This window comes from Acanthopagrus latus, chromosome 1 (genome assembly GCF_904848185.1).
Source record: "Acanthopagrus latus isolate v.2019 chromosome 1, fAcaLat1.1, whole genome shotgun sequence".
In the NCBI taxonomy this organism is placed as follows: domain Eukaryota; kingdom Metazoa; phylum Chordata; class Actinopteri; order Spariformes; family Sparidae; genus Acanthopagrus; species Acanthopagrus latus.
This window is the reverse complement of record NC_051039.1, coordinates 202,585-216,633: the sequence shown is the minus strand read 5'-3', so window position 1 is coordinate 216,633 and position 14,049 is coordinate 202,585. Positions and strand designations below refer to the sequence as shown.

General features: G+C 45.8%; 2 protein-coding genes and 1 long non-coding RNA gene across 6 annotated transcripts; 2 read left to right on the top strand and 1 right to left on the bottom strand.

The window, feature by feature from the left end:
• The first annotated feature begins 515 nt into the window (after positions 1 to 515).
• On the top strand, positions 516 to 10,702 carry LOC119022070 (wiskott-Aldrich syndrome protein family member 3-like). 2 transcript variants are annotated; one of them, XM_037102621.1, is made up of 12 exons: positions 516 to 1,190; positions 1,644 to 1,715; positions 4,337 to 4,476; positions 4,600 to 4,734; positions 6,214 to 6,367; positions 6,520 to 6,637; positions 6,906 to 6,950; positions 7,080 to 7,204; positions 7,301 to 7,555; positions 7,680 to 7,807; positions 8,759 to 8,968; positions 9,265 to 10,702. In XM_037102621.1, exons 3-12 carry the CDS (start codon positions 4,344 to 4,346, stop codon positions 9,426 to 9,428), a joined length of 1,467 nt encoding a protein of 488 aa, XP_036958516.1. In that variant the 5' UTR covers positions 516 to 1,190; positions 1,644 to 1,715; positions 4,337 to 4,343; the 3' UTR covers positions 9,429 to 10,702. The 2 variants fall into 2 exon arrangements, with proteins under 2 accessions (XP_036958516.1, XP_036958517.1); XM_037102622.1 differs by lacking the exon at positions 1,644 to 1,715 and having other exon boundaries at positions 519 to 1,190.
• Positions 10,622 to 11,223, bottom strand: LOC119022112. The gene is made up of 2 exons (XR_005075834.1): positions 11,097 to 11,223; positions 10,622 to 10,778 (listed from the first exon to the last, which is right to left on the bottom strand). It is a non-coding gene; the product is annotated as an uncharacterized LOC119022112 (long non-coding RNA).
• Positions 11,106 to 12,754, top strand: zgc:110222 (uncharacterized protein LOC550336 homolog). 3 transcript variants are annotated; one of them, XM_037102643.1, is made up of 3 exons: positions 11,106 to 11,213; positions 11,833 to 12,093; positions 12,166 to 12,754. In XM_037102643.1, exons 2-3 carry the CDS (start codon positions 11,835 to 11,837, stop codon positions 12,372 to 12,374), a joined length of 468 nt encoding a protein of 155 aa, XP_036958538.1. In that variant the 5' UTR covers positions 11,106 to 11,213; positions 11,833 to 11,834; the 3' UTR covers positions 12,375 to 12,754. The 3 variants fall into 3 exon arrangements, with proteins under 3 accessions (XP_036958538.1, XP_036958534.1, XP_036958525.1); XM_037102639.1 differs by having other exon boundaries at positions 11,112 to 11,249; XM_037102630.1 differs by having other exon boundaries at positions 11,201 to 11,454.
• The last annotated feature ends 1,295 nt before the right edge of the window (positions 12,755 to 14,049 follow it).

The following is a 14,049-nucleotide window of genomic DNA, read 5'->3' as shown; positions in this document are numbered from 1 at the left end:
TGCCAGCGACTCAGGCTATGATCACATGGATCGATTACATCACGTGATCATTGTAGTTCAGTGTCAATCAGTCCAACACGTCATCTGTGACTCATCAATAAATCATCATCCAGACCGGAAATACAAAGTTTGTTTACACCATGTGATCAGCTGATCAATAAGAGCCTCAGCCGGAAACTTCTGAGCATTTACTCGAGTAGTCGAGTAAAAGTAAAGATATCTTTTTAAATATGACTTTGGTCAAAGGAAGTCATATGAAGAGTACTCCAGTAAAAGTCTTAAAGTATCTGATATAACATGAAGTGTCAAAGTATCAGTGAAGGAACTGATCCAGATCTTTACATGTGCACACACTTATATCTTTCATGTATGTAAATGCTGCTGCTACGCCAAAATTTCCCAGCTTGGGATTAATAAAGTATATCTATCTATCTATCTATCTATCTATCTATCTATCTATCTATCTATCTATCTATCTATCTATCTATCTAATGAGCAGTACCGCAGGTCCAAGTGTGTGAAGGAGAATTGGACAATGTTCATACTTATCTTTACTATTTATTAATTCATATTCATGTTGATATTGTTCAGTATTCTTTATGAGTCTGTTTCTGCTTCTAAGCATTTCATTATGTTGTTTATTTCTTCCTGTTACTGTTGTTGATTGATTGAACTGTTCTGTCAGAAACACATTTTCCTGTTTGCAGGACAAATAAAGGAAGTTCTGATTCTGGTTCTGATTTACTCGAGTACTGTGCGGAAACATTTTCTTTGGGCTTGACTGGAGTATTTCCGTGTCACAGAACTTTAAACTACATCTCAGAACTGAATGTTGCACTTTTTACTCCACTACATTTGTCTGACAGCTTTAGTTACTCGTTATTTTTCAGATTACTTCCTGTCCAAATGTGTTGATGTTGAACTATTACAATTAATTGCTCAATAACAGTAGTTAAAGTAGTTAATTAGCCCGTTAGAGCTTCTTATCTGTGACATCAGAGGCCGACAGGAGCCGACGGAAGCCGACAGGAGCCGAGCAGCTGACAGGGGGCTCCCCCCTCCTCTTCCTCCTCTTCCTCCTCCTCTCAGCATCATTCCCGGACTCAGAGGACGTGAGGATGATCCCGCTGCCCGCCGCTCTGTGACTGGGGAGGCTGAGCAGAAAAGACCCGGACCCGGAGCAGAACCTGGTAAGTCTCATCGATCGGTGATCGGCGCTTATCGCATTGATACTGACGTGCTATCGACTGATCGGAGCTGAGAATCGATCCGCGAACCGTGACGCTCTGTGCAGCTTCACGGCGATGACGTCATCAGCTGCCAGACTGCACAGACCCTGACGGTCGCGGCTGATCAGCTGATCGGTAGACCGAGTGTGTGTGCGAGCCTGAACACACAAAAACACACACATTGTGCATAAATTACTGCATGACGTAATGTTTCCAGAGAGAGAGAGAGAGAGAGAGAGAGAGAGAGAGAGTGTGTGTGTGTGTGTGTGTGTGTGTGTGTGTGTGTGTGTGTGTGTGTGTGTGTGTTAGGGGCGGAATACACATCCTCACATTTGATGTAATAACGTGTGGGTCACGTGATCAGGGATGCGATGATGTAATGAGCTAATTTCTCATCATTCCCTCTGAAATCAGTACCTGATGATCAGGTGGACAGCTGGAACACACCTGTCTGACGTCTTAAAGGGACAACACACTGTTTCTGAGGTGTGTGTTCATCCACAATCAGTGTGTTGTGTACAGCCCAGAGATGTACGGTGTTCACAGATGTGTATGTGCTGAGCAGTGGGTTCTAACGGACCTGTGGAGCTTCAGGCTGCTGATGCACGTGTCATCTCATTGTCTCCGTCAGCTTCATCTTCACAGCTCTATGTTCAGGCTCGGCTCAGGACTCCTGGTTATCGTCAGAAGTCATCATGTTTGGACTGAAACACCTGTTTCAGATGTCTCCAGGTGTGACTGGAGGCCTTGTTGGCTGAATAACTCCACTTTCATTTGCTTGTGACACGACTGGTCCTAATATGGCCCGTGGACATCTCTGTGGTTTGTACCGAGACACCTGGAGGTGGCGCTGCTCTGAGCGGAGGACACAGAGATGGTTGTAGTCAGACTTTGCGTGAGGTCACGTGATGACGACTCCCAACAGACTGATGGACGGTTGTGTGATCCAACACTGCGTCATGTTACGTGGGAGGTCAGAGCGTTCACTATGAACCTGACGGTCTGCACCTTTAAACCCCTCAGGTGAGACTCAGCTGACCTGACCGTCACTGGGCCCTGAGCCTCACGGTGAGAAACACTGAGTCCTCATGAAGACAGTGCATCAGCTTGTGTGTGTTTCTTTGTGAGCATCTGAGCATGCTCACAGCGTGGAGGGAGACTGGTTTCCATGGTTACAACTTATTAGGCAGCAGAGCTTGAAAACGAGGTGAAAGAAGAGACACGACATCACATGGTCACAGTAATCTGACTGTGTGACCCCCCACACACACACACACATGACCCCCACTCTGTCTCCTAGCAACAGTAACCATGTTCAGTTCTGTGGGCAGCAGAGAGTGATGTCAAGGCTGGCTGTGTTACCATGGCGATACCCTCTGAGTGTGTGTGTGTGTAGTTTCAGCTGCAGATATAAAGCAGGCAGTTCTCTACTGTGTCTAATAATCAACAACATAAAGTCATAGATATGAAGAAAGGAAATATTTTGATTCTTATTTTCATTATAAACAGAAAAATCCGACCAGTTTCAGACCAGTTTGATCTGCTCGTTAACTCATCATCAGACTCACTTCATTCAGACTGGACTCAAACTGAGTCAGAGTCACCAGAACAGTTCTGGTTTGTCTCCACAGTCTCCTCTGGTTCAGTCCAGATCAATCCTCAGTTCACAGCCACATAAGTATTCTGGCCCTGCAGCAGAGTACAGTGAGCAGCAGTTAGCGGGTCTGGCCCTGGACATCTGGGGGCCCCAAGCAGGAGACGTTTTTGGGGCTCTGCTTCTCTGTGGATGGTTTAGTACCGACAGAACCTGATACCTGATCTCTGCCTACATCGACATGATGGGCCACGGTTCTGCTACTGCTAATGGGAAAAAATTAACTGAAACACCTGAAGAAAGGCTAAAAAAGTCATCTTCTTATTTATTTAACAATTATTGTGACAGAAAATAACGCAATTCATATGATTCACAGCTGTAGCTCAGTGTGGAGGGTTTGAATCCGTATGTACTGTTCATGTTGGACTTTCACTGGTTGAGAAGCTCATCCCCTGTCCTCAGAACCTCGAGTCCAGTGAGGGAAACTTCTCACTTTGACCTTTATATTTTTACACTATACACATTGCATTGCATCCATAGATATCTTATTGGTCATTAATAAAGTCATTAATCCTTCATGAGTGTTTTCTGAAGGATCGACACAAAACTTTGTCACAGTCACTTTATTATGATCTCATGTGTTCAAACAGGAGAACAGTCAGAATGAATTTCATGGAAATTGAAAGTTGTAACAAAACAGATGTGTTTCTCTTCTGTCACAATATTATCTGAGTGCATCAGTCACACAACAAAACAAAGAACTGCTCTGCACATTTCAAACAAATGCTGAAAAATCAATAAACCCAGGGACCTGAAAGACCTGCACCTAGTGGCCCTTACTTCTGCAGCAATGACATGTTTTGAAAAAAAGATTAGATAGATACTTTATTTATCCCGAGGGAAATTCTACAGGTATTAGTGGGTTTGTTTTAGTCTAACATCCCCAGAGGGTTCTGAAAGGGAGATGCAGGGTTTATTAAATGGTGTACAGACAATTTCCTTGTGGTTAATGTGAAGAAAACAAAAGAGTGGTCATAGATTTTAATAAAGAGAGAATTAGGACCACAAGGTACAACAAGTCTTTTGTGCCTACAGCAGTTAGACTGCACAACAATAGATTAAATAACTCCTGAGCACTAAACTACTCCATATTAACATTCAACTATTTTGTTTATTCATACGTACTTTATGTTCCCTCAGTGTTCTTACTGTACTGTCTGTCTTGTCCTTGTTTTTTCTCTTCATGCTCTGTATTGTATGAATGTATGTATTTATGTTTTTCTTTTAATGCTACACAGTGTAGCAGTGGAACGTGCATGGTGACCACATGAATTTCCCACCTTGTGGCATGATAAAGTTTACCTTGACCTTGTGTGTGTGTTGGAACACAGACTTTGGGGTGGACAGGTGAGGATATTCACAGGCTGTCTGTGATGGCTGTTGATTGGTTGAATTGACTAGACTCGTGAAGAACATGGCGTTCTGATGGTCTCTGCCTCTCTTCTCTCTGCAGTTGAGCCATGCCGTTGGTGAAGCGGATTATTGAACCCAGATATCTGTGTCGCGGCACTCTGCCTGATGGAGTCGCCAGTGAGCTGGAGTGTGTCACCAACAGCACATTGGCTGCTGTCATCAAACAGCTGGGAGGACTCAGTGAGTGCTGATGTCATCACTTTTAACTGGTGATGACATCTGACCAGGTTAACAGACATAACACTGTCTGTATGTGCTGTCTGTTGACCACATTTTGTTGGGTTTGTTGTCACTGATGTGCAGGTCGTCATGCGGAGGACATCTTTGGTGAGCTGTTCACGGAGGCCAACAGTTTCTACCTGAGGATGAACAGTCTGCAAGAGAGAGTCGACCTGCTGGCAGTGAAGGTCACACAGCTGGACTCCACTGTGGAGGAAGGTGGATAAAATACATCCATCCATCATCCATCCATCATCCATCTATCCCTCCATCCATCCCTCCAAACTCAGGCTCCATTTAAGCATTGCTCATTGAAATGTCCAATAATATCTGAATCATTTTCATGGGGCAAGAACTAATCTCCAGCCTGAAGGGACGAATCCAGCTTTTTGAGGTAAAACTAACGAGTCAGCAGTTTCCAGTCTGACACCACAGTACAGAAAACCTCTCTGAGAGGTAGCCAGACCAGACCAGGTCTCTCCTGGAACAGGCCATCACATAATCAGTGAGAAGTCACAACCGTGGTGCTCATCCAATCAGAAAAACCTAGTTTGACTGGACAAGCATCAAATGACTCATAGCTTATTGCGTAGCACCTTGCACAAGATACCCAGAGGGACGTGGTCCTGAGGTCACAAAACAAATGTGACTGAAAGACCAAACTCTAAAGACCTCTCCTGTACCCCTGTAAGACCAGAGAGGTTGGCCACTGGAATCCCTCCATCCGAATCAGAGCTGCTGCAGTCCAGATCTCTTCTTTTCAGCACTTGGCCAGAATCATTCCTATGAAGGCTAAGCACCTGTTTATTAAAAATGGAATCACAGACTCCAGTTGCCTGTTCACAGGTGAAGGTATCGAGCTACACGGGACATCAGGGAGACATTGTAACCAAGACAGCACTACGATATCCAGAGCCTGGGTAAGGCTGGTGTCACAGTCAAGGTTTGTTTCTCCTCACCTGTTGACTAAAGGCACACTGAGTTTCTGCTTTAGGAACTGTCGAAGACCTCAGAGTAGAGACAGGTACACACCTGTGATGACTGAAGACTACCCTGACTAAACAAGTGCAACATGTCTGACCTTGTCAGTATGATTCCAAAGAATCAGTTCAACAAAGAGGCTTTGATTTAAGCTGCTGGGCTCAGCTGAAGACCTTGTAGACCTTGTGTACTTTTCTTGTTTCAACATTAGTTTCCATAGTCAAGTGTCAACATGGTCACACCGGCCTGTCAGCAGTATCATTCATGCAGATGTTGGGCAGCTATTGCGGCTGCTGTTTTGGGGGGCTAGGCCACCAGGTGCTTCTCAGACTCTCCCTCTGCAGTGTCAGTTCTCCAATTCATCCACGTCTACTGGACACCGGACATGCAGCACCGGCCTGTCCCTGCATGTGGTCTGCCTGTGTGCAGCTGGATGGATGTCTGTCCAACCAGTGTCCCTGGTTTGAAGCCTCGGTAACTGTTTCTTGGGGGGGAAATAAATCTACTGTCTCTCTCAGGTCCATTAAACTTGATCATTTAACAAGCCTGAGGTCAACAGACTGCACGCTGTCTTTAAGATCAGGTTCTGTTCCTGGAGAAACAGAAACGATGATGTGTCAGTTTCTGTCCATGAACAGCGAAACAGCATATTAATGACAAAAACATTTATGTTTATTACATCCTCACTGTGTTGTGACAGTTGTGTGTGTGGTGTAGTGTCTCTGCAGGACATCAACATGAGGAAGGCCTTCAGGAGCAGTACCATCCAGGACCAGCAGGTGGTGTCACGGAGCTCCATCCTCAACCCAGTGCTGGAGATGTACCAACGCTGTGACAAACCACCGCCTCTCAACATCCTCACACCCTACAGGTCAGTTTAAACCCCGCCTCTCAACATCCTCACACTCTACAGGTCAGTTTAAACCCCGCCTCTCAACATCCTCACACTCTACAGGTCAGTTTAAACCCCTTCAACATCTTCACCCCACCAATAAATGTGTGTGTGTCTGTGTGTGTGTGCAGGGACGATAAGAAGGACGGTCTGAAGTTCTACACTGACCCGTCTTACTTCTTCAGTCTGTGGAAGGAGAAGATGCTGCAGGCCACCGAGAACAAACGCAAAGAGAAGAGAAGACAGAAGGTTAATCTGTCTGTCTGTCTGTGTCTCAGTATAAAAGGTGTCTGTCTGTCTGTCTGTCTGTCTGTCTGTCTGTCTGTCTGTCTGTCTGTCTGTCTGTCTGTCTGTGTCCCAGTATAAAAGGTGTCTGTCTGTCTGTCTGTCTGTCTGTCTGTGTCTCAGTATAAAAGGTGTCTGTCTGTCTGTCTGTGTCTCAGTATAAAAGGTGTCTGTCTGTCTGTCTGTCTGTCTGTCTGTGTCCCAGTATAAACGTGTCTGTCTGTCTGTGCAGGAGCAGAAGCATGTGGAGGAGTCTTCGGGTCGGGAAGTGAAGAAGGTGACGTCTCTCTCTCGTTCAGTGAATTGAATGATTTATCATTTTATTTTTCTGCTGACGTTTCTTCTACTTCTCCTTCAACTTGTTTTTCTTCATCTTCTTCTTCTTCTTCTTCTTCTTCCTGTGAAGGTTCGGAAAGCTCGTAACAGGCGGCAAGAGTGGAACCTCATGGCGTACGACAAGGAGCTCCGCCCAGATGCTCGAGTAACACCTTCACCTTACCACACGTCCGACGGCTCGATGTCACCTGACAGGTGGGTATACCTGAACACTGATAGCCAGACAAGACAAACAGGAACATAAACATCAATCAGCTGTGATGACAACACTTCCTGTCCATGTCCCTCCAGGTTGGGGATGTCAGATGACCCCACCAGCTCCCACCACCATGATGCCCAGGGGCATGATGGGAAGGATCATGTGGCCATGGCAACAGGAAGTGGTCAAACTCAATCACTGGACCGCGCGCTCCGACCCGCCTCCACTGCAGTAGCCACAGCAACTACCCGGCAACACTCGCTGGGTCGCAACCAGCCGCATCATCACCACCCGCCACTGGCAGGCTTGGCCAATCAGAACGGAGCACGGACCAATGAGGAGGCCAAGTACACACACACACACACACACACACACACACACACACACACACACACACACACACACACACACACACACACAGGGTCTTATTGTGTCACTCATGTTTGACCTTTGACCTCCATCTCTCCTTAGTGACCATCAGATCCCTCCAGCCCCCCCGCCACCCCCCCCTCTCATGCCGTCAGCGTTCCCCAACAGCTCCACCCATGCCGCTGCTATGGCAACGCCACTGCATCCTGCAGCCGCTCCTGGTAACCAAGGTAACGGACAGTTGTTTAAGTTAGTTAGTGTTTCCACAGTCTCGGTGTGCACAAGAAGACATCTCATTGGTCGCTGCTGTTGGTTGGAGTAACGCGTCAGCACAGCCACTGTACTGGAACGGGGAGCTTCCTGTCTGATGAGTCGGTGGAGGCAGCGGGTCGATCAGAACTCATCACATTATCAAACTATTGCTACAAAAAAAAGTTTTCCAACTAAAGGGAGGGACACACGTAAGGATTTTATAAATCTTAAGAGATTTTTTGAACTGTAGAGCCCCCACACATAAAGATTAAAAAATCAGCTTGATCGCACTGTGTGTGGTGTGCTCCGATATTCTCAGCACAGGACACCACACACATAAAGATTATCTGTCTCATGGCCGATCTAGAATCTAGTCCTCTGAGCCAGAAATATCACGTGATCTACAGTAACCAATGGCAACAACCCCAGCATCACCAGGCTCTTCATAAACAGAAAAGACCATAGACTGTATATAAAGAAAGAGGATATAAACGTTTTAAAACATGAAAGACATGAAAGACATAGAAGAACACTTATGTCATCGTCCATCCGATGTTTCGCTGTAGACATCAGCACACATCACCCGACCCTAACAGAGGGTTACATCACAGAGACCGTTCTTCACTCAGGAAACAGTGAGTGTTAGAGTGACTGCCTCAGAAGACATCGGTTCCCTTTTCTCTTTCATGTGATGTTGTTATGAAGGCATGGCAGAGCTGACTGACAGGTGACTGACAGGTGACTGACAGGTGACACTGGATCTCTGGGAAGTGGTGAGGTCCAAAACTACACCTGTCACTGCTGCATCAGGAACTCTTTAAGATTGCATGTTTAACTAACTGTTTGTCAGTGTGTTGCTTTGATGTCTCTGTCATGTGTGGTCCTGCTCACTGATGACGACATCATTTATAATTTATCTTTGTCTCTAGGTGGCGCTGCTGTTCTCACACGCCCCTACAGTCCATCACCTCCTCCGCCTCCCCCTGCTAACTACGTCCCCTCCCCCTCCCGTCCCGGAGGCCAGGTGCTGCCCTCGGCTGGTGCCGCACCTCCACTGCCCCCAGCGACAGACGGCAGGAAGCCGGCCAGCGGGCCGATAAACGACGCCCGCAGCGACCTGCTGGCCGCCATACGCCGAGGTCAGCTGATTCACTGTGTTTATGAAGTTATGTAATGTCAGTACATCTAGAACTCATAGAACCAGAGTTACATACTGTGTCTGAGGTCATCTAGAACTCATAGAACCAGAGTTACATACTGTGTCTGAGGTCATCTAGAACTCATAGAACCAGAGTTACATACTGTGTCTGAGGTCATCTAGAACTCATAGAACCAGAGTTACACGCTGTTTCTGATGTCATCTAGAACTTACAGAACCAGACTTGCATGCTATCCCGTAGTCTAACCTGTTGGGGTTCTGGTTCCTGATCTGCAGGGATCCAGCTGAGGAAGGTTCAGGAGCAGCGAGAGCAAGAGGAGGCCAAGAAACGAGAGCCGGCAGGAAATGATGTCGCCACCATCCTGTCGCGTCGCATTGCTGTGGAGTACAGCGAATCAGAGGAGGAGTCTGAACCTGAGGACCAGGATTGGTCTGACTGAGGACACATGGAGACAGAATCCAGATCCTCCCTGACAGAACCCTGGAACAGGACAGGACTGGAGTCTGTTCTGCAGGGATGATCAGAGATTTTCCCTCCAGAAAAATATTTAGATAAACATGTTGATTATGTTACTTTATTACTTTATCGTGATTATTAAATGTTACCTCATTAATAATGTATTTATTCACTTTAACCTGCTGGGGGCAGAGCCTGAATGTGGTCCAACATTTGGTCCACATGGGGACATCCTGACAGATCCTGGTCCAGTTTCTGATGGTTTATATCTGGAGACGTGAGGTCGTCAGAGTGTTTGTCAATGATCGTTGATCACTGATCAGTGATCAATGGGTTGTCCAGCAGTTGGCGCTGAGTCTGCTGTTTCACTTCCTGTTCAGGTCGAAACATTTGGTCTCATTCTCAGTTTAGTGTTTTACTGATTTACTGTTTGGACTGAAAAGCTGAACTTATTATTGATTTGACTTTGAATAGAGGTTCATGTTTGATTCTTACTATATTCAAGTTTTTCTGAATTTGTCTTTTTTTTAATCTTTTATAATTTCGGGTGTTTCTTTGAATTGATTTTTGGTGCATGTCAGTGACGTGGACAGATTTAGTTTCCTCCTCGTATTCCTGCTGCTGGCTTCAGCACACCATCATTAGTTGCTATGGTAACCAGAGACAGACTCGTTAGTGATATAATTGGACTTTTTCCTTTATGTTCCTGAGTTTGAAGAGAAAGACAGAAGATGATCTCTGACACATTTCTTCATTAATTATTGATGACAGCATGTGACCTGAGCGTGGTGCAGATGAGTATTGGTTATTGATTGAAGTGATGACATCAGCGCTCTCTCTGTTTCATCCATTGTTGTGATGTCATTGCTGCCACTGCTGATGTAAACAATGTGGTGGAGAAAAAAAGGGACGTGTACTTCCTGTCCTGTACCATCTGTGATTGGTAGAGATTTGTTGATTTATTAATTATTGATCTGTGCTGTGTGTTCCTGGCTCTGTGATTTGCATGTTGGTGGTAAAATAACAAAAATCAAATGACTGTGAAATATTCTGTCTTCAAAAGAGAAAACTGACTGACAGAACCAGCTGTCGGCCATGTTGTTCTGTCTCATTTAGTGACATCAGCTGATGGATTTTTTTTAAATGACAGTGTGTATTGATTAATGAGAAGATCAGTTTAGACACATTTATCTTAATTTTAATGAATAAATGGTATTATTTTAAACTTTGGATGAAATAAAACTGTAAGTAGTGGCAGCAGGTCGGAGCACTGGGCTTCTCTCATCATTTGAGTGTGAGGGTCCGGTCCGGTCCGGTCCGGTACAGTCCTGTCCTGTGGAGTCCAACCAACACTGAGGTGAAGTCAGTTTTAGGTCTAACAGACAAATAAAAACCTGAGCTGACGACAAATATTTCTATTTCCTTCATGTCTCACTGAACATCCTCCAGAACCAGAACCGGACCTCAGAACTGGACCTCAGCCTCAGTCCTTTTAAATGTCATTAACACAATAAATCCTTAAATCCTTCATTATAAAATAATATTCTAACTGGAATATTAAAAACAACAACAACAACAACAACAACAACCCTGACGTCACTCAGGTGAATGCGCCCCAGCGTAGATCACCATGGTAACCAGGGCAACTGACCTCACCAGTGGAGGGCAGCAGAGCCGCGGACAGGTGCGATTCAAACCAACGAAGAAGAGGAATAGGAAACCGTGTCGGAGCAGCGGAGCCCTAGTCTTTCCGAGTCCGGGTCCTCCTGTGAGTCCGGGTCCTCCTGTGAGTCCGGGTCCTCCTGTGAGTCCGGGTCCTGCAGCCTGTCCCTTTTGATCTAAACCTCTAACAACTCTTCATCGTTATACTTGGATCAAGCTGAAGAAGCAGAGCAGCCCTGCACCAAACTCCGTTTAAAAAAAAGGTCATTTATAGTGTCGGTGCTCATCCAGCCGAAGGTTTGTTCGGGTTCAGTCGGAACAAAACGCGAGCCCACTCGGTCACTGTCGTGAGTACATCACACGTATTACCTGTTGTACAAACGGACCCTTCATGTTCAGTAAAATAAGTGTCAGACGTCACAGAACTGAGCTGTGCCGCAGAGTTAGGATAGTGAATCATACACCGGACTCCATTTAAAAAAGGGTCCATTTAATGTGTTTGTTTTAAAGCTGGATGAATCCACTAAACTAAAACTATTAAACGTAGAGAGACGTTAATAAAGTATAAAACATGATGAGACGTTATTAAAGTATAAAACAGGGAGACGGCATTACTTAAACATGGACATGATAAACTTTGTGTCCATGAAGCAGAACCTGCTGCTCCTTTAATGTCAGGGTTCTGGACTGTACTGGACTCTGCAGTCAGGTCATTTGTTTTGCAGACATGTCGGTGCAGGTGTGGTGCCTGTCATTTCGACAGCCGTACGCCGGCCTGGTTCTGGACGGGGTGAAGACCGTGGAAAGCCGCTGGAGGCCCTTGTTGGCCCCGCTGGAGAATCGGACCCTTGCAGTCCACATCGCCTGGCGTGACTGGGAGGGGGAGGAGTGGCGGGCGGTGCTGAGTGGCCTGCTTGGGATGAACCAGGCTCAGATACGAGGGCTCTTGGAGTCCGGAGAGAGGTTCGGCCGAGGTGTGGTGGCAGGTAGGAAACGGTGTCTGTTCTACAATAGTTCCTGAGGTGTACCTGAAGGCATCACCTGCATCTCTCTTTCAGGATTGGTGGATGTGGGAGGGACCTGGATGTGCCCCGCCTCCCTACAGGGGGAGGAGCTGCAGTGCCTGGAACGGTCAGCCGTTCTGATTGGCCTGCAGGAGAAGCACCTGACCCACTTGTCCAACCCTCGCTGGCTGAGGGAGCCGCTGAGCGCTCGAGGAGGTCGCGACCTCTGGACCATTGAGATCCCCACTGAGCTGTTACCATGACAATGGATACAAACGTCCTCCCACACAGAAGGTCAACTGAAGATCCACGTCGTGATGCAGATGCACATCACAGCATGACATCACAGCAGTCTGGCTAACACAGTAAACCATCACCTTTGAACTTCTCGTCACGTTTTACTTCCTATCAAAGTGTTTGTGAGCATGAGGACGACTGACTCCATCACCTGTTCCAATATGTCCAGTCAGCTGCCGTGACATTCACTGACTCAAACACCTGTTGGCCGCGGGCCTCCATGTTGTCCAGAGCAGACGCACCGGAACCCGACTCTACTGAACGGACCATCATCATCAATCACCACCCACACACAGAGTCAGTTCTGTTTTTGTTTTGTAAATAAAGTTTTTCAGTTTGTTCGGGGTTTTTGTTCCTCAGCGAGTCCATCAATGTAAAGACTTGGTTTCTGTTTCACACTGAAGAACTACATGACCCACCTACTTCCTGTCTTCACACACGTCACTGATTGGTCTGATGCTGTGATGTCATTTCCTCTGGCAGCCTGTGTGTTTGGCTGAGCAGGAGCACGAACAATCACAGTAGTAATATTAGGTGAGTTCAAGCTCACGCAGCGCTGCGCAGCCTAAATCGTAATGTATGCTGGTTAAAATGTGTCCATGATGACGTGGATGGTTTCTGCTACGCATTCGGTGTCACATGACCTTAAATTATCGTGAGAGCAAGGCAGCTGCAGAGCAGGTGAGCAGTTGTTCTCCAGGTGCTGCGCGATCCTAGACCCATCTAGACCCACCTTCATGACGTCAGGACTTTGCCCTAATTATCTTTTATCTATGCTGACGTGTAGTTCGATGAATTTCTATATCCATAAGCGCCTCTTTTCTACTCAAATATCACATACTGTCAGATGTGCAGCGGGACCAGACATCTGACTCAGTCATCTGTTCTGATTATTCTATTTCATTCATTCATTCATCATCAATAATGTTGCTATAAGAAAATGCATCATCTTATGTGTCTTTATGCTTATTTGTTAAACGTAGTCAGCAAATTCCCCTCAGCTGTGATATAATCATGCACCTCAGCACAGTTGTCATCATAATAATGAATAACTGTTGTAATTGTATTGTATTGGGCAAGACTTACTATAATGTACCAGATAGACAAAGTTCAAATGTATTTAATGGTGACATTACAAGGAAAACAGAACATGAGCATTTACAGTAAGACGACATTTAAGCTTTTCATCTACTCTTGATGCGCCACTTTGTGACCATTGAAGTGAAGCAGTTATAAAATATCCAAATTCGAAGTCGTTATTGTGACAAAGCTGTCACATTCTGTTGTCTCTAAATATGAACTGTCCATACAATTTATCAGATAAATGCGCCCTCTGCAAAAGACAGGCTTGACATGGGTCGTCTGCATGCAACACGGCAGCAGTTCCACTGCTCTGTTCCCTCATCCTACATGTTTTGGTTGACAACTATTTTGAACATCTCAGATTGAATCATTTCTGAAGGAGATTAATATGAGAAAAAGACCAGCAAAGTTCCCATAGCATCAGGAAAGAAAACTGATCGCAATCATTGATCGTCCGTTGTTGATTTTCCTCAAACATTAATGGAATTTAAATTTCCTCCACTTCTTCCCAGACGAGGAAGGCAAACACCTCAAGCTCAGCCAAGTCTCGTCTGGTCT